At 34.8% G+C, this 21502-nt stretch overlaps 1 protein-coding gene and 1 long non-coding RNA gene across 3 annotated transcripts in view; one reads left to right on the plus strand and one right to left on the minus strand.

Annotated features, from left to right (window-relative positions):
• The window catches only part of LOC138317290 (phytanoyl-CoA dioxygenase domain-containing protein 1 homolog), a 28686-nt gene extending 11363 nt beyond the window's left edge, over positions 1–17323 (minus strand). Inside the window, exons 1-6 of one of the 2 annotated variants that reach the window (XM_069258857.1) lie at positions 17088–17323; positions 15155–15330; positions 14338–14455; positions 8590–8690; positions 6731–6872; positions 4644–4738 (exon numbers count right to left, since the gene is read on the minus strand). In XM_069258857.1, the coding sequence (XP_069114958.1) occupies positions 4644–4738; positions 6731–6872; positions 8590–8690; positions 14338–14455; positions 15155–15292 (594 nt within the window). In that variant the 5' untranslated portion in view covers positions 15293–15330; positions 17088–17323. Of the gene's footprint in view, positions 1–4643; positions 4739–6730; positions 6873–8589; positions 8691–14337; positions 14456–15154; positions 15331–17064 lie in introns of both variants that reach the window. The other variant, XM_069258856.1, reaches the window with a different exon arrangement.
• Positions 9132–12678, plus strand: LOC138317297 (uncharacterized). The gene is made up of 3 exons (XR_011207755.1): positions 9132–9468; positions 10089–10250; positions 11154–12678. It is a non-coding gene; the product is annotated as an uncharacterized lncRNA (long non-coding RNA).
• Positions 17324–21502: the final 4179 nt, after the last annotated feature.

Consider the following 21502-nt stretch of genomic DNA (forward strand, 5'->3'; position numbering starts at 1 on the left):
TAAATGTTGATTTATCTTTTTCAATCATTATTAAAGTGAATAGTCGGGCAAAGGAAACCAGTCTAAATGCGTTCTTTGGCCTTCCAAAAGTCATTGTATACCATAATGATGGTCAAGTTCTGCTTACGGTGTCCAGTTTTGACCATTGAAATTTTGGGGAAGCCCTGTGTAAATTTAGCACAGTTCTAAATATAAATTCGCCAAACTCTTTGAAAACGAGGCTGCGTGGAAATGTCAACATGGACATGTGTTTCTCAGTCGTGTCGGTTTCGTTTCGTGTGATAAACCACTAATGCGGTATGCAAATTATTGTTTTGAGATGATACATTTGATGCAAATGAAGTATTCTTACATTAATGACAATGCTTTGTAATAATTTTTCGATAAAAGCATCTTGTACATGGAAATCGACACAAATATTCGGCCGATGCAGAGATGGGCCCCGGCAAGGGGCAATTATTGCAGCATCGCATTCGTCGTATTTATACATCAACCGAATCATGAAGGTTAAATACAAATAATCGTAACATAATTTCCCATTTAAAACCACACACGAAAACGTTCCATAGAACGTCCATGCATGTAGCTGTCAAAGATGTGAAAATAAATTAGCTCATACATAGATATTTTACAAGTACAATATATGTGTTCAATTATTCGTGTAGTTTTTTTTGCAGAGATTTAATTAAATTATCTATGTCTCTGTTTTTTTTTTTTTTTTGTAAACAATATTTGAGTTCTGGAGAGAGATGACATGAATGTCCAGCTGGAAGGAAAGAAACTTTTATGATGTATATGTATCGTACAATGTATATATGTAAACGTACATTCCATGTAGCTGCTATAGAATTACAACTAGGAAATTCTCTCAAACATTGATAATATTTAATTCTTCACATTCATGTAGGCCTATGCTGTGAGAATTAACACATCATATATATTTCCAGAAAACATATAGGCCTACATGTATGTTACTTTCCTTTTCTGTTGTTTCCTGTTCTTTTTTGTGCTCTGGAGAAAAAGATGATTGAGTTGAAGAAAAGTAATTAATTAAGAGAAATGTGTACCACAGTACTTTGTCTGTAGCCGAGGGGTTCTACACTGTTTTAATAGTCCAGTAATTAATAATTAAATTGAAAATTTCAAAATTAAGATGAAATTGTAAATTCCATTTTTGAATGAAGTGGTTCCCCTCCTTTGAGAGTACACAGTGTGTATACCCTTTTTGGTTTTTAGGAATAATACCTGAATAGGAACCTGAAATAACATGACAATCAATCAGGTATGTGTGTGTGGGGTGGGGGGGTGGGGCTAAAAGACAGAAGAATCATGAGGATGGGAAGTTGTAACTTGAGTGGGGGGTTGAAATATAGAAGAAATAGCTACAGATAACTGGAAGTGGAATGGTGCTTTATCATTGATCTGTCATTGCATATTTGGGGTTTACATGGCTTTTTTTTGGTTATTTAGTCTCATTGATTTTGGAGCAACTTTGAATCCATATGGTACTGTATATCTTTCTTTTTTCCATGTGTAGCTATTTCTTCTGTATTTCACCCTCCGCCCAAGTCACAACTTCCCAATAGGTACCACTTTTTTGTTTAGAACTCAAATCAAAGACAGATGTACATAGTACTACATACTACATTTTAGTCTATGTGTTTGTAATCACTGTTACTACAGTATTAATACATAAATGATCTATGTACAAGTTACACATAGACAATAAATGTGAAATTTGGTTCAGACAAAAAGATTTTTAACATTTCAGATAACTTGCTAGTTTTATGGTTTTATTTATATGTTGAGTCTACTCTCTTGTAAAGTAGAATTTAGAAATCCTAAGACAATGGTATCTATATTGCTATATGTAAAAAAAATCCTTATATTTTAAAAGTAATTGAAAAGCTATCTCACAAGCCCTGACAAACAAATGGGCCGGCATATGGATGCAAGAATTATAATCACTGGATCTAGAGGACTAATATAAACAAATATTTCTACAAAGTTAAACAATGAAAAAGCATTGCATCATAATTTTATTTAATGATTACAGTTGAAAGGAACATTTAATAAATTAATACTGTTTAAATGTTCTGTTCATGATCTTCTAGGTCCATATTGGAAAAGTTTACTTTCAAGAGCACTCATATCAACATTCTTACAGTCTTCATATGATGCTAATTGTATGTATATGTATACATACACTTGTATACAGGTCCAAGGGATGAACTTTAGATGTATTCATGTCACTATGCATGCATGGTGCCTGAAAAAAAGAACCAACAATTTTTTATATCTGTTGAATATGACAAAAATTGAAATGATCAATTTCAAATATATATAAATGAATAAATGTAGGTTCATTCTACAGGGTTTTTTTTTATTTTAGAGAAAACATTTTATAAGTTGTGAATGTGTCACTGATGCATTTGATAGAATCAAATATTGTTTCAAAAAAGATACAAAATTCATTATCTATAGTTCCAAAAAAAAAATAAAAATAATTATAAATGATACATGGCTGCAGTACATTTCAACTCTGTAAAGTTTGTCATATACACATGAACCAGGTACAGTTGTAATAAATATACAAACACTATTTATTATTATGACCAGAAATAATACTGTATGTGTCCTCCAAATATATCTAAAGAACAAGCTAAAACCTACATGTACATAGAGAATACACGGTTAGTATCTTACAATACAAGGTTTATTTTGGTGCGAGACTTAGGAAAGCCGAGATGACGAGGCTTTGCCGAGTCATCTCGGCTTTCCGTGTCGAGCACCAAAATAAACCTTGTATTGTAAGATACTAACCGTGTATTCTGTTTATCCTGCAACCATTATGGCATTCAAAACGAAAGCAAATTGACAGTTCCTTACTTTGTTTCGCTCGAAGCGAGACGATTCTTTGATGCGGAGGTAAAGATTCATTCACTTAACCGAATGAGAGTGCACTCCTTTTTACTGCCGTGGGAAATAAATAAGCGCATTCACAAACAGTCACCGTAATTCTATTCAGTGTGATATATCAATGAAAGGAAATGAAAATACTCAAATAACAATAAATACCCATTAAAGAATTACTTAACAATACATACCTTTGTCATGAGCCAAGAAAAAGACGGCACCGCCATACGAGATTTTCGATATCGTAAAAATGACGTCATTTCGGTGAATGTGACGTCACGTTTTAGCGGGACTGAATGACGTTTCATTCACCGGAAGGTTCAAGTTCTGGGTCAAGTTAGAAAAAGTTCCGTCAGATATGGAACAAATTCACTGTGATCGTATTGACGGATAAAGCATATCGTATTGACGGATAAAGCACAAGTTTATCCGGCAGTAGTTATCGGTCAGTATGTGGGACAGTTGCAGGATAAATATGTATATGTGTATATCAGAACATATACAATACAATTTTACCAATTAACCTACAATGTAAATCCTATATACAATGTATGTGTATAACACTACCAGAACATGTACAGAACAAAAATTTACAAATTAAAAATCTATAAATATATACATCAGAACTGTATGAATTGACCGGTAGCATAATATTATTGATTAATTGAAACAAATCTTAGCTTGATAATGCACTAGCGGTTACATTCTAACTGTACATGCATTACAACGGTACATTTTATAAATATACAGGGCATTCATTACCCCTAAAGAGGCCCCACGAAAGAACCGCTATTTACCCCAGGGTTACGTTTTACGCGATTGGGGAACAGGTATGAAACATGTGACCATATGTGACCACTCATTTATGAAAAAATACTGCTAGGGACTATTTACATAATGATCAAAATACGAAGACTCACTCACTATCAGCTGAGCAGGGAGTACCGGGTAGTAGGCCTAGGTACGTACAGTAGCGGTCCGGAGCCGCGTGCTCGTTTGAACTGTTCTCTTCACTATAACAAGTTGTATTAACACTCTCCATGCGTCGTAATGTTTACCGAGTCATTTGTTGGGATTGTCGCTGCTCCATTGCCTTTCCTTTCGCATTTTAGGTGAGTCAGTTGGTTGTGTTGGCGGAAACCTTTTGGTTCAAAACTACGGTAGCCATGTTTTGTTTACTACGGAGAGTGGTGGATGTTGCGCATGCGTTAAGGTTGAACTGCACTCATAGCCGGTCGGGAGGACTTTTAGGATTCCCATAGATATTATTATTTTCTTCGCATGTACAGCGATTTTGACGGAAAGTTTTATTTTTCTAATTCATAAGAAATTATACTGGATAATACCATTTTTACCGATTTTACAGTCACTTGCCCGACTATTCGCTTTAATGAACCAAAATGTAAGTTGTGGACAAAAAAGTCAGCCATATTTTAAATCTTTCTGCACTTATGGCACATTAAACATGCATATATATATATATATATATATATATACCTTTTATCCTTTGAGACACATTATGTCATGATTCACATGTAACAGACTCATAAGTTTAGGTAATATGGTATACAATGCTGATGTTAGAGGCATCATATGTTGTTATGTCCATGGGCGTGTTATACAACTTCCAACTCTTCTGGAAAAGGGAAGGGACGTGGATAGTGGAGGGGCACTAAAAACGGCGAGTACAGTATTATATAACAATTACAGGAGGACTAAAATAATACCTGCATACATCCATTGTTCTCATCCGTGTCGAGCAGTGGGATCCAAGCTGTAGGCTGGAGAACAGTGTAGGAACTGTTGTCAAGGTAACCGACATCTGTAAAACAATACCAGAGTAACGGTATATATAAACCATATGTGTATTTTGTGTACTCCTGGAGATAACCAGTGCTAAACTTGGCTCATGTATTTCGTCTTTGCATATTACAGAGTTAGCTCCCTTGCAGGTAGGTATTAATTATTATGTCATTGTTTTGTGTCTGCAATTCACATTGTTTTCTCCGAAAAGTATGTCGTTACACCCATAAACACATGATGTCATAATCAATACCTACATAACATATTAGAAAGCATACATCGTATAATTTTGCATCAAGGAAATCTCATATGGCATATAGAGTAAAATATATTTATGCATATAATTCTGTGTTTTTGATTTCCCAATGAAGGCCATGTCATATGTAAGTAAATATGAAGAACTAAATTCTCATATATTGGTTATAACTATGTTTTACTTTACCTATCAAATTAATTCACCAGGGTCTAAAATCTTAATCAATACCATCCTAACAAACATACCAATGATTTCAGATTTAACAACATCTACACTGTATTAGGATTACTCCCACAAAATTTCATTGATATCCATCAAGTAATTTAGGAGGAATAGTTATTTTATAGTTTTTTAACAAAGGGGTACAACTCTGAAAAGGTGAAAGTACAGTATCTTGTTCCAATATAGATTACACACATCTACATGTAAAATGTACATATATAAGGATTATTGCCACCAAGTTTCATAAAAATCCTTCCAGTAGTTTAGAAGTAGTTTGTCATTGGTTTAAAAGTAAAGGGACATAACTCTGAAACTAGAAATATGACTGTTAGACATTAAGTGCTCGCTAACTATACTTCCTAACCTTAATTTCAAGTATGGAATCATCCTCGGGAACAGGTGTCCCTGTGTACGTAGCACTTTCGCTCATTATCCTTGGAACTATTGCAAGGAGATGGTTTACGCCCTTGGTGTATTGTAATAAATACTCTCCTTTACTTCATCAGAACTTTAAATGTGAAATACCTTTGAACTTTGTTAAGTGTGTTCCTTGTTAAATAGAAGTGTGTTTATTATTATATAGATATTAATATGATAGACTCGTTTCGATGTTCAAAACAGTCGTCCGCTAGAAAACTGTCCAGTGTCTGTGCACGTGGTGACTTACCTGTGCCTCGCTTGAACGCCTTTCTTGGGTACATTAGATCTAGAGCTCAAACACCCAGACTGATATTATAGATTGTCTTTTTTGTTTCTCTTACGCAAGGATATGTGATTTTAGAAATATTTCTACACCCGACTGCAGCAAAAGTAAGCAGTAGTGGAATGTACACCTAGGACCTAGAATGATATGAAATACATTAGATATGTGGCCTGTACTAAAAGTTATCTGTTTCGTAACTTTCTTTTATTGACTATTTTAACCTGATTTGCATTGTATTGTTCCGAAAGTTTCGGAAGTCAATCAGATGCTTAGAATATTGTGACCGATGCAAGAGTTTGTATGATACGCCGCTTGAAGTTTACACAAAACAAATGCGTTTAGCACTTTGTAATGTCACTGTTCTTAATTTATAGTAGATTATTGCTGACAAGTATGTCTTAGTATATGCTTTTGAAAGGTTGGTGTCACTTAAATCACGGCAAAATCTATCAAACGGTATGTGACACCGACTTCCGGTATCACGTGTGCAGTTGGAATCTGCGCATATAGCGGATGTACACAGACTCTACACCCGACAAGGAAAATAATAGAGCGAGTACACTCCCACTAAAAAATGGAGGTATCTTACTCCTCCTTAAGTAAATCCAGTAGTTTAGAAGAAGCAACTGGTTTATTGTTATGTATACAGACAGACTAACTGAATCCAGTATAGCACCTAACTGTGTTGTGAGTGACCATATTTAGTCATTATATTCAGATATTTCTTCTTTACTTTTTGGAAGTATAACCTTTCATTGTATATTGTCATTCTACTGATTAACTTATATCTAAGCACTTAATTTCTTAATTATTCAAGCTTTTTTTTTTACCTTGATGCCATGGAACTGTAGTAGCCTCATTCTGAGGTGTCTTGGTACGGAGGTTCCACACGGGATGTCCGATGATGTCCGGACCAATCAGCTGTTCTATTACATTCAAGAGTCGCTCATTGGACCACAGTTGTTGTATTTCCTACGAAATGTTAAATCAGTAACAATATTAAATTGACTTTCAATTTAGATTCAAAAGGTAATTAAAACAAATCAAACTCAAGGTTTACAGATTTAGAATAATTAAAGTATTTTTCAAGCAACCTGTACTGTCAAACCTTATTGATTTATATCTTTGAACAGAAAGGTAATAATTTTTTACCTTTTTCTTTCAAAAAATGTTTCACTGAAAACAACTTTAAAAATCTACCACCTTTAAATCCATCTACAAACACCAGTGCATTTTTAACTATTTCTAACCACAACATTCCAAAATTCAGCCACTACATTTCACTGATCTTTTTTTGTATCAAAGACTCTTGCAACATATATACCATTGATTATAGAACTATGTATGCATCAGATTTGAAACAAATTTTGCTGGTTTTTCTCCTCATATAACTGAAATAATTTACATAGAATTTAGTAACAGAACTAGAACACTGACACGTCAGAAAGGGCCCCGCTATGTGTCTGACGTGCTTAAGTGGAAAAGTAGTATTTTGACAACGAATTCTTCCGTGTTAGCTATATGTTGCTAATAAATAATTAATGTCAACATTAATTGGGAAACCGATGATGGTACATTATTATAATTCTTTGGAAAAAGTCTTCCAAGTATTTAACTTGAATCCTGATTCCAAGCTAACATTACATTAAGAGCATACAATTAACTCAAATACCCCTTTTAAACAAGGTAAACCTCATAGTTTGCTGAAGAAACACATAACAAATGTGAAAGGAAGGGAATAAAGGTCTTGCTCAAATATTTTAATCATGTAAAAGTGCATTAAGCAGTCAAAACTTTGGTGAGTTGACTTCTTGTTTAATTCTGAACAACTCTGCTTCATTATAAATGTTGTAGCAAAATGTTCATGAGAAAATAATTTTTTAAATTTGACCTTGACCTTTGACTTAGTAACCTTGGCCCATGACCTTACCTTTGGACAGTCAACTCCTTGTTTAATTCTGAACAACTTTGCATCATAATGTTATAACAAAATGTTTATCAGTTAAGAGCAACAACATTGTGATTTTTTTTAAATGTTAAAATCCAAGATGGCCGATTTTTTAATTTAATTTCAGCCTGAAAAATTACCAAGCAGATCTAGGATGGATGGGGAATCATCATGTAAAATATGGGGAAAATACTCCACTCCCTTCCATCATTAATGTGCAAAAGAAAAAAAACGGACAGACGGACGGACGGACAGACAGACAGACAGACAGACAGACAGACGGACGGACGGACGGACGGACGGACAACCTGATTACTATAGGGCACCCGCATCTCGATGCGGGGCCCTAATTACTGTAACACAAGTTTTAATTTTGTATTTTGATCCAAATATTTAAAGTTTGCATATTATACATTTGTTGACTGGGGTTGAGGGAAACAGATGATTTGTTGGACCCGAAGACAAACAGTTTGTGTGAGGGTCCAACAAATCATCTGTTACCCGAAAGCCCAGTCGATAACTGTTTTGTTATATCCCATTGTGACGTCACTCCGGTCCAACAGCACATTTTAACAGTCGATTTTAATAGTTCTTTGGACGGCTTGACGGAACAGTTCATTTATTGGCATTTTGTTTATATAGAAACTATTTTATAGGGGTATAACAAAAAATGTTTTTATATTTAAATCATAATGAATAAATATTGTTTAAAGTCAATATCATGATGAATTTGACAATTACCAAAGGCATGGCTCCAAGCTTGTGGAGGACAATGTTAGCTCCAGGAAACTCTTTTTCAATAGCAGTCAGTCTTTCATAAAACCCTAACTCTGTGTACAGCTCTGCAACAATAAACCACAAGTTAAATATTGATATAGAGTTTATAGCTACATGCATATAAATATAAAAATACATTATTGGGAAAATTTTATCCGATGGCGACCTGGCCCCGATTTCTCGAATCAAACTTAAGTCAAAAACCGACTTAAGTCATAAATTTTCATATAAGTTACATAAGGAGAAAAGTTTTGACTTAAGTCTGCACTTTTGTTTCGAGAAATCGGGGCCAGGCCCCAGGATCATGAAAAAGTCTTAGACTTAAGTTTTAGCTAAGTCAATCAGATATGAAGTAAAGTTTTGTAACGCCATTTGTGATTGGCTAAGTCTACACTTAAAGTTATATGTGCCGTAACTAGCTCTGACGCGAATATAGCAGAGTTTTATATATATCATTAAACATCAAAAGTTGTGAACTTTTCGTTAATTACGATGCAAATAAGTTACTGGTTTAAAAGTAATTAAATTACAAAATTAATAATTCGATTTTTGGCAGTACTGCTAAAAATCATAGGTTCCGCCCACTTAATGTTGTCAGCGCATGCGTGACAAAAGCAGCAGGTCACAAACAAAAACAATATGGCTTCCCCCACTTCAAAACGAAAGCGTGGAAGGCCGTCATACCTATAGCCATCTGAGAAGAAGGAAATCAACCTAGAGTATCAACAACAGCGCCATAAAAGCAAAGTGGTTATTGGCGAAAACATCTAGCGTTGGAATTCGGTGAAAGAAAGAGAAAACCTCATGTTCCACCATGAAGTTAGCAGCTTTCTTCCTCGCCATGTGAGTATCGTTATCGTTAACAGTGACTTAGATCCTAGATGACTACAGCAAATATATAACGTGATCATCGCTTTTCGCTCTCGTGTATCGATAAGTGTGGATATATATTTACTTTTTGAGTGGAAATGACTCTGACAATGTAGATTGTGTATTAAAACATCGAGTACCAGTGTATTGATAGAGATTGTGGGGCTCGATTAGGGGTAATCTACCGTACAGTGAGCATGGCGATGTCAATAAAGTTTGAATGTGATTGATATGACACTTTCTTAGATGTAATATATAGCCATAGAATGCTTAAAATCTTTAGCGTGTCCCTGTAATAATCACTTCAACTGAATGTCATATATTTTGCTACATGTGTTTCTACATCTTTTCATTTACATTAATACAATATCTATGTACATATTTGATACTGTAGCAGGTTTTATTGTACATATGGATAGTGATACGGTTGCCTTCTACCTTCGCGTTAGGGGGAATTTCCCTTTAACTCAGTCGGTAGAGCGACGGACCAGTAAGTCAGGGGTCACAGGTTCAAGGCCTGCTGCAGCACACTACTCTCAGCCTGTTACAATACTATTATAGCTGTTCATGTACATGTATGTTTTTTCTTTAAGCTATGATAGCTACAGTAAAGTGAGACAGGCCCCTGCATCCAATATGATATCAACACCTGACAAAGGGACTACCTTCAGACCACCTTATGTGTCTTTGTATGGTATAAAATTGGAAATTTCATCAGAAGATTCATCAGCACTAGGGTTAATTCACAGCTTAAGGTATATATTGATACTTTTTTATCCCCCACTTTCTCCGAAACGGGGATATTAATTTTGGTTTGTCTGTCTGTCTGTCTGTTACACTTTGTTTCTGTGCAATAACTGTAACAAATGTGAACCAATTTTCTTCAAACTAGGTGACAAGGTTAAGTACTTTAAGGGCTCGGCCAAGTTCGATCGCGACTTTCAATGGACCTTATTTAGCGGAGTTATGGCCCTTTGCTTAAATAAAAAAGTCAGTTTCTGCCGCTTCGGTACAATAACTGTAATAAATATCAACTGATTTTCTTCAAACTTGGTCACATGGTCAAATGTACCAAGGGCTTGAATGAATTTGCTCAGCACTTTCATCGGACCGTATTTGGCGGAGCTATGGCCCTTTGATTAATGAAAAATGTCATTTCTGTCAGTTTCTGTTCAATAACTCTCACAAATATTACCGAATATTCTTGAAAATTGGGAACCTGGATAAATATTTTAGGGCCTTGCTTAAATTCGATCAGGACTTTGATTAGACCGGACCCTATTTGGCGGAGTTATGGCCATTTGAATAATGAAAAATACCATTTTCATCTGTTTCCGTTCAGTAACTCTCACAAATATTACTTGCTTTTCTCGAAAACTTTGTAACATGGTTTAATGTCTCAGGGCTTTGGCCAAGTTTGATTGACACTTTCAGCTAACCCTTTTTGGCAGAGTTATCGGCCTTTGATTAACGAAAACTGGGATATACATGTAAATTCCACGAATTTGCTTATTTTTAACAAAATCAGAGATTGTGTAAGTCCAGCCTATGTAAAGTACTGATATGACATGCTATCTTAATGTATGAGAAATAAGATAACATCTATTTATTGTTCTGAAAATATATGTAATTCAAAAAAATTTCCATGTTGATTTCAGTGGACCAGTAATATCCGGAGTTCATGAAATACATGTATCTTGACCTCCACATTTAATATCTTCGAAAGGGTTCCTGGAAATTGGTCTGAGTACGAAAACAGTGAAATGAGACAGAATTCGAAAGAGATGAAACAGTTGATGTCGATGATAATTCAGATGGAGTGAAAAGGATTGCCAAAAAGACTGGTGACAGCCAATGTAAAAATAATGGGTGCAGAAAACAAGGAACAGCAATATATATATATATACCTGTAGCGGGATTGGACTGGGTCGACCATTGGTGACCAAGTAGCTCGATCGGTAGAGCACTCGGCTAGTGTTCGGAGAGTCCCAGGTTCGAATTCCGGTCTGGTCGCTCTCCTGTTACATACCTAAAATTGGTAATCCATTGTTTTCTTTTGCATTCTACTTTCATTCATATGGATTTGGTTTGGTTTGGGGTGTTATAGTTGAACGCCATATTAACAGGCAGGTTTGTTGGTGAAGGAAAGCCGGAGTATCCGGAAAAAACAGTCAGTATGTGGAACTGCCCCACATTGAACTAGAAATCTACAGTAGGTGGGCTTGTGGTAATATGTTGATATCTTAACCACTCAGCCACTGCGTCGAATTGAAACCATCATGTGGCATATATATACACTATAGTCAAATTATACATCTCACAGATTATTGGACTAGACAAACACCATACAACTTCACTAACTGATCATGAGCACACCACCACTGCTAATCCACTACAATAAAACCATTGATTTGTATATTTTGTTTCAAAATGGTTAATTAGATACCTTCATACATGTATGTATATATACATAAATAAACATGTATATTTCGTTGTATAAACACGGTACTGTATGCTTTTATATTTGTTGCCTGGTAGGCCAAGGCCCGAGTTGTGGTCACCCCACGGTTCAGCAACCTTGACACAAGTTCGACCGATACGTTTGCGTATCTTTTTTCATTGGTCAGTCATCTTTTAAGCCTCAGTCCAATTCTGATTCCAAGGACGACTGCAGGTGGGTTTTTTTTCACAGAGATTTTATTTCATTCTGCACCCACCTATCCCTCCCCATAAATAACTATAAATATCTAGGATGTGGTTAGCACAAGCTGCTACGTTTTTTATAAGTAGAACATTACACAGCACACCTACTTGTGCAGGATAAAATTTTCTTTAATTTTTTTTTTTCATATTTATACCTGTATGTTAACTTGCATATTATAACTATATATAAATGTACATGTATATAGTGTTGCTATTTTTTCACTGTAATTAATTCATATACAACACTGTATTTATAATACAGATTCATTATACATGTATTATGTATATTGGTAATTGCCCTTTCATCCCTTTTTGTATTAGAGTAATATTATAATGTATTATATATCTGATCTGAACTGTAACTCAAATTTTATGTAGCCATTGGGTGAAAGGGCATTTCTTTGTAAATACAATGTACAGGTTTTGTTGATGTAATAAATGGCATAACTTAATATCTTGTCTTTTCATATATACATTCAGGGGGAGATAATTTTGATGGAATTGCGTAAAACATCAGTTAGCATATGATAATAAATATGTATATATGTAATGCCTCTACTCACATATACATATAATAAAATAAGTCTCCAGACTTACAATGGGGCCGAATTTCCTGCGAATGTACAGTTGTGTGTAGTGTGCTTGCTTACACTTATTACCGGTAATTATAATATATACAGGTACATATAACTCTATAATGCATACAGATGTAACATTTACATGCACTGTATACTGTAGTCGGATAAGTCTCCATTTAGTTTTCTTCCAGATGAGCATGGAAGTTTATTGTGACTTCGGCATTTGTATACCTCGGTATACTGATATTTAAATGATTCATAACAGCTTCACTAAATTATATAATAGTTGGTTTGTTTGACAGCTAAAGTTCCCTTATATTTCGTAAAGAATTACCCCTATGGTGCCCCGCCATTCTTCGTAATTTTTATTCGTGACAATTACAACAAACGACACTATTTATATCGCTCTTAGCTGATGTTTATTCTGATAAGTTCACATTACGAAACAAATTGCAACTTTTCTACGGGAAAATCCTATCGAAAGCATACTTTCACTTTGCAGTAAGGTAAACAAAAACAAGCATGGCACTTACGATCGGTATCCATTTTGATGTGTTCCGAATGACAATCACGTGACTTTTCGGTACCTCTCTGTTTCAATATGCATAAGAAGGCGGGGCTAAGCATTTCCCGTACCATTTCTTCGCAGCGTTATAATTACATCTTTAGAATTATTATAGGTAGACTACATGGGGCGAATAATTTAAAAACTAATATTTATCAATTCCATCAAATTTCCAATAAAAATACGCCGATGAATAAATATATCTCAGTTACGGCACATATAACTTTAAGACTGTTTTAGACTTAAATCTGTTTTGTGATCCATGGGCCTGATCTAAATATGAATTCCTTGCGTTGTTTTGGCTTTTTTGTGCTTAGAAATAGATCACAAGAAATAGCATGTTAACTCTTGCTTTAACACTATCTCCTTGTATTCAAGAGTGGTATGACCTAATTTTTCATCAAAAGAGAATATACTGATGTTGGTAATATTGACCATGTATATCTCTATGATTTACCGTATTTGTCGTAATTAGCGCCCCTCACCTTATTCCGTCTTTGCATAATACAGAGTTGCAGGAGGTATCAATTGTTACGTCATTATTTTGTGAGCGCAATTCACATCATTTTCCAATAAACGAATGAAGTTACACTTGCAAACACATGATGTCACAATCAATACCTACCTGCAAGGGTAGATAACTCTGTAATAAGTAAATAGGGTATAAGGCCCCAATCCCATGGATTTAACAATGTTTTACAACATGTTATGCCACTAATGTCATAGAACATTGTATCCCATATTACATAAACTTGCGAGTCTTTTACATGTGAATCACGACATGATAATGCATCTCAAAGGTTAAAAGGCATAATGCATGTTTATTGTAACAGATTAATGTGTCATTAGTAGAGAAAGAATTAAATTATGGTTGACATTTTTCATCTACAATTAAAATTTTGGTTAACTAATAAGCGCCTCCCTTTGCGATAGTTTTTTAAGTGCCCTGGACACTAATTAAAGCAAATACATTATGTTTAATACTAAAAGTCTTACTTTTGATTTTGCCAGCGTTATACAGCTTGAGGGCCATTTCATCAATGAGTCGCCGGATTGCATCTTTACACGCCTCCAGCTCCTCTGTTTTAAAGAAGTCCTCTACCACAACAAATCCCTGGAAATCAATTATATATCTACAATGTACCTCGATATGCCATCTATTTAAATTGTGTACATCAAATACAAAATGTATCATTTCAATAAATACATACCGTATTCAACCCAATAAGTGTCCTGGGTGCTTAAAAAATTGAAGCAAATAAGCTGGTGCTTAAAAGAAACAAATTTGGACTAGCTTCTCAAAATATTATCCTACAAAGTAAGCAATAAATCAATTTGCGAAAAAAAAATTCAGTAAGCAAACCAACAGTTTTCGTATTTTCAGTCTAGGTAAATGTTATGGAAGCCAAAAAAAGGTAGAGGGGTCCTTCTAGCTAGGGAAAGGGGCACTTATTGGGTCGAATATGGTATGTCACACATTTTATCAGTTGCACTTACCGTAACTGTGGCCATGCAATTGTTGTAGATTCAAGTAGAGTCAAGCTTGTCTAAAGACCATGGATCAAAGGGACAGGAAGAAAGTAGTCTTTATATAGCCAAGTCACCATGTGGTCTTATATACATGTCAAATTTATCATAATTAGTCATTTATTGGGACACTATAGAAAGTGTTCTTAATTAACAAGCAGGTGGTCTATATACACAGGTCACTTATAAGCAGGATTCATTAGAAATGTTCCTCGCATATTTATCTAGTTGTAAAGTCCCTTTTGGTTGAATATATCTATAAGACATAAGTGAAGATTTGGTCTACCTCAGTAAAGAATTGTTTGATCATATCCTCTGGCAGTTGTCCTGGTTTTCTTTCCTTTGGTTGTGGCGGCATTGCCTCCAGATTAAACTTCTCTGGGTGGGCCTCATCCGTATCACCAGGAAACTTTACTTTTGACATAGTGATTTTTCAAAAATTCTTCAAATTGAATTTGTTTTCTGTAACAAAAAAGGAGAAATTACAATAAAAATTTGCATACAAATTCAAGGACTTGTACAATGTATATATTATACCCTCAGGGCAGTGATGTTTTGTTTTGTGCATTTTGGTAAGAAATTCACGTCTTCCTCTGCTGTATTATTGTTATATTTTCCTAACTTGCTGGGTATGATTCCCAATCAGAAAAATCAAGGAAATATAAAGTCTAAGAAATTATATAGATGTAGAGTAGTATAATAACCGCAATACAAAATTAAGTGATTTTAAAGTAACATTATTGAACAGTTTAATTTATATTATTTTAAATTTATGTACAGTATATGTATATGTAACCAAGCTGCGGTAAGCTTCGTTGTTACATTTTCCAGAAATTATATTAACCGAGACTTTGCTGGGCACGAGATCTGGGGACTGTGCCGAGACTTTCAGTTTTCTACCTGGCCTTGATCTGTGAGGACTTAGTTTTGAATCTTATGTAATTTTTAAATATCTGTCGCCAATCCTTTCCATAATTTGCTGTTATCCTGTAGTATGGAAATGCATTAACATTACTGTGTGTGTATTTTTCACTGTCAGTCGATATTTTTGCTATATTTTGAGTTTGAAACACTTGTGAAATTGTGCAATGTTGGACTTGGCATGTCTTGCTTTTAGACGAGTTTCGATCGTAATTAATAGTCTTCACTCTTGTGTTGAGAGCCGTTGGTAGGCTGGAAAAGAGTGAGAGCCTCCTGTATTGAGTTTCGGGGTAGCCTTTAAGGAGACATTTTGTGCATGTTCGCTGGAGAACAGTGTTTGTGAAATTGGAGGTTGAACTATCGATAATCGGCCCGGTGGGTAGCGCCACGTGTTTGGTCCTTCATTGATGGGTAGGTGTTAATTATGATAGTGGAAATATGAGATTATAGGCGATAGCAGCAAAACTGTCCATTACACACTACTTCCCACTGAGCAACGCGGGTATTTTCTTGTTGTTGTTGACTTTACATATGTTAAACATTAATAAACTATAAAATGAATTTGATATCATCCATTATCCATACTCACCAGTACCTGTGAATATTATAGCGAGACATATTAGGAATCTGCAAGCTAACGCGGCAGTCGAACCCAGTGCAATACAAATTAATTGTATCATTTTACTATATGCTAATGACTACGGTCGTGGGAAACAAGTCGTTGCATATATTTAAGAGTCAGAATTTGAAGCATTTTAACAGAAATATATATGATATCTATTTAAGTAGCCCAATGTGTACTGTACTCATCATAATGATCCTTTACATAAGGAGATAGGCACTGTCAGGACACCTAACTATAGACATACACAAATGTAATCTTGTGCAATTTATGTTACAGTAGGGCCTAGTGCATTTAGAAAAGGTAGCCTTGCGTTAAACAGTTTAAAGTGTACTGTAGGCCTAGCACTTTTCATTGGCGTTTCGTTTGACTCGACAAGACAAGTATTTGTTGAGAAAAACGGTTTTTATTCCCGGTTCATAAGCGTCTCGCGTGGTGTTTAGTAGTGTAAAGAGACAGACACGAATCCTTCTCACTTATAAATCCTTGGCCTAGTCAAGTGTAAAATAAATTCAAACAACATAGATATTTTATATCCGGCTTGCAACGCTTTTGAGAAGAAAAGTATTAAATTATTCAAAGACTTGCAGTATGCTATAGCTAGCCAAATCTATATTTAGTATCAATTTGATAGGGATGTCTTTCCGATTTACCTGTGAGACAGTCGATGTGTTACCTTTGGTCACGTACGCTCTTTTTTAATTTCCTCCGCTATATTAAAACGTGACAGTAGCAGAGTCCAACTTCAGAAACAATATGCGACGCCCTTTTCCAATGCAGACTTTGTGATATGGCTGTACCCTTTCAGGAAATTCAAATATTGCAACTCTGTCACTGTATCATGTGTTGTAGGGGTTTGTTTTCAATATGAAAATCGCGTGACAAAAGCAAAATATAATCCTAGCGGGGAGTGTTTGTACTAAACACGGTCGACAATTCATGATCAGCTCGCACCTGGTCAATGTAAGAGTTGTCGTTCCTTACACACAAGAGTGATCATTTTTTTAGGTTGCAACAGTTATTAACTTATATATAACTTATATATTAGAATACACGAAATTAATCTTCGCTGTCAACATATATGTTTCGAAGGACATCTTGTATTTGTTTGGTGTTTTAGCCATTAGGGCATCAACATACGGTGTGTAGATCTATTTCTTATGTTATTAGACAATCTACTGGGTTTTACATTTTTGTTTCGGAAATATAAATGGTAGTTTTAAAGATAATTCACCAAGAACTCATTAGATGATAATTAGACATGAAATGAAGTGCAGTGTAGAAACCTTTATATTTCACCCAAGGATTTATAAGTGAGAAGGATTCGTGTCTGTCACTTTACTCTACTAAACACCACGCGAGACGCTTATGAACCGGGAATAAAAGCCGTTTTTCTCAACATATACTTGTCTTATCGAGTCAAACGAAACGCCAATGTAAAGTAAATTAAATTTCACAACGTTTATAACTTGCTTTAAAAACGGAAGATTTATAAGAAATGTCTTAAACTATCGTTAAAAAAATACGACCGCTCATGAAATGGCAGCACGCTTCAGAAAGTGAAGACGGTAACCCTCACACCCCCATGCTACATCAAAGGCTGCGGCGGCGGATATCAAAGGAAATCACTTATAAATCCTTGCCCAACGTCACGGTCAGTGCACAAACACAAAAGCGCCTGCGCTGTCTTTGCCCAAAACTCAGTGTGACTTATCCTTCTGATATACGTCCTTGATTTCACCCAAGGCTTTATAAGTGTCTCATATACGTCCTTGCTTTCACCCAACGTGTTTCATTTTTTTCTATAAAGTATACAGTCAATTTACATGTACAGTTGGTAGTAGACTAAAGGTTACACATTGTGCACACGGTGTGAACTACGAGTGGACACGGAGTGCACGAGGTTTAGACTACAGGTAGACACGGAGTGCACAAGATTTAGACCACAGGTAGACACGGAGTGCACTACGTGTGAACACGGTGTCCACTACAGGTGGACATCGTGTCCAGGTAAAATATCCACTACATCCAGACCAAAGACATACTAGATGATGTGCCACAGAAATATGAGAAAATATGTATTGATTCTGCAGTCAATATTGACTTTGACAGATAGAAATAGTTATTGCTATCAGAAACATAAATATGTATTGCAACATAAAAATTGCCGTTAATTACTGGAAATCATTCGTAGTGTAATGTTTATTTGAATAGATACATATAAAGTAAATTTATCAATAAATATTATCATATAATTTAATTTATAAATAAGGACGTTAATTAAAAAATTTATAAAAGCAAATTAACTGCGTACGGTAAACAACATACTGGTTATGTCTCATCAATGGATAGTTCCCAGTAAAAACTATTTTTCTTATAATTAGCTAGTGATAAGTAGTTTAAAGATGGAATTCTTTTTCGAACGCATAAAGTGATGCACTTTGCGTGGAGTAAGATTTTCAGTGTAAGCAAATCGTCGCCAAAGAGATATTTTGATCGGCAAATTATTTTGATTAAAAAGAATATATTGATGGACATAATAAAAGCAAGGACATATAAACATAAACAAATTAAATTCTTCATAAAATGTTTAACTATGTATGTATGGAATATAGTTTTCTAAACGGCAAGGTGCGCGAAATAGTTTGTATAATACGTATACATTTGCTACATGGAACCTGGCGCGTTGCAAAGCATTGGAAAAAAATGAGAAATCGTCCATAGACGTTAAAAATCGGCATTAGTAATTACACTTTATTACACTCAACCGATTGAGGAACCTGTAAGCACTGGCTTAAGAAAGCAAAAATTTATTATCGGGCATGTGGCTGCTCGTGAGCATCAACACTGTTCAAAGGACCGATCGCTAAAATGTAGGTCACATGTCTGATAACAAATCAAACAGACAGAATCAAAATAAATCCAACTTCTACCCATTTAAACTGTAGATTCATAGTTGTTGATTAGATTCTGAATTTGTCATAATTATTTTAATTCTAGAAACCTTGATAATTTGAAAATATCCTATTCTGACCTTCTTTTACAAACCGCGTGAGTTATATGATAATTGATGATAACAATATATATATTAATGTATGATCCACACATGTAGTATATTGATCACTTAAATTTGCCTGCTCGAAAGGTAGACCCCTAGGCTAGGACTGTAGTTGCCATGGTCACTTGGACTTCATACTGTTCCATCAACCACACGGGTATGATAATCTAAATTACCTAACATTGGTCAGAGTGGGGCCAGGGGCCTGGGGCCTTCTTTGGGCACCCTTCTATATGTTCAGTCAAGTGTATCACAGATTAACAACACCTGTATTCATGTAGCACCTTATCCCAACCCCAGGAGGTCCTTTTATAGCATGCTGTACTTAGGTGGCAGCCTCTCTATATACATACATTGTACTCATCACACAAATACGTACAGTTATACAACAATGCTAGTCAATAGGGATATGTGTTTTACCTGGTAGTGCATTTTGATTTATTTGTTAATGAAGCTTTATATATTAAAATTAAAAATAATCTAAATACCAAGTGTATAGCTAACTAAAACATTTATTTCAAGATTATTGGAATATCATATTTCATCCAATATCTTTTCATTAATTTAATTTTTTTACACTGGCTTTTTACATATATCAGAAACCTGATTATCATGACTATGTATATAAAATACCATATTACAATGTTGAATAAGTACCTAATCTACATTAATTTTGATTATAATATATACATGTATTATTGGTAAATTCAAGGTTGTGACAGACATGTATGATTTACGCATTGTACAGCTACCGTCAGCTCCACTTCACGACTGCCTGTCATGACAATAATTGAGGTGTATTCAGCATCACTTACTATATGTTTTGCCAGCTAGTTTTTACCTCATCCCTCATCCCAATCCCCCCCCCCCCCCCCCCCCCCCCGGGAACCGGTGTACATGTTTACCCAGGCTCTACAACAAGCATGTATCTAATAAGAATGGTACTTATGTGTTTCAAACTCATGAACCTATATGATTTTTAAACGGTAAAGTATATTAAATCACATCTTATATAAAGATACTGCCCCCATTCTCATAAAGCCGTGCAAACACAGAAGGTAACGATTCTGCCCCTGGCCATCTATCGATGGTCACCTTGAGCCACCTGTATTGCTGGATACTGTGGCTTACCTGTATGTTTGACAAGTTATAATTATTTGACCATGACGCAATATACGATCAAGATAACTTGCGGGGTTGGGATCATAAACTTATTGTGTGTACCGGTAATTAAGAATCAAAACAAGCTGAATTGGGTACATGTAGGTAGACTAGCCACCAATTAGTGGAGGACGTCATATAGTTTGAAGTGGATTTAATTCTGCATGATCTTTTAAAGACGTTCAGTTTTTAGTAAAGAATATATAATTAAGCTATTTTTACGTACAATACTTTTAGAACTTAAAATAGCAAGAAAAATATTATAAAAGTGTATATATTTTAATGAAAGACGATCTACAAGGGTATCGCTAGACAACTGATTGATAGGCACCAAAGCTTTTTGTTTAAAAGCTATGTATTACCCGGTATATTATTGTATTACTGATAGCCAAGGACGTATATGACTTATAAATCCTTGCTGATAGCTTATTATAAAAGAAAAAAGTGTCTCAAAAGCACATTAGGACTGGTTTTTGCTGCAATTCAAAGTTGTTTTTGACTTGTGAAAATGCTTTATGTAAACGATATATATATATATATATATATATATATATATAAATAAAAAAGAACAATGTCCATGTGATGGTTTCCATATACATAAAAAAAAAAACCACAACTATAAAACAGTTTTTTCTCCCTAGCGCTTTCTCGGCTCATATATATATTTAATGCAATTTACCCATAAAACATTTACTTTTGAAAACGTAATATAGACAATTTAAGATAAGAAATGGAAAATACTGATATAAAATTAAATAGGCATATACTTAATGAATATAAATCAATCTTTATTACTTTTGCAGTGAAAAGGTTTTATTCATGTATACTAAAAAATATTGTATTATATAGTAATATATACTGTACATTAAATT

Source organism: Argopecten irradians, chromosome 3 (genome assembly GCF_041381155.1).
Source record: "Argopecten irradians isolate NY chromosome 3, Ai_NY, whole genome shotgun sequence".
NCBI classification, from domain to species: domain Eukaryota; kingdom Metazoa; phylum Mollusca; class Bivalvia; order Pectinida; family Pectinidae; genus Argopecten; species Argopecten irradians.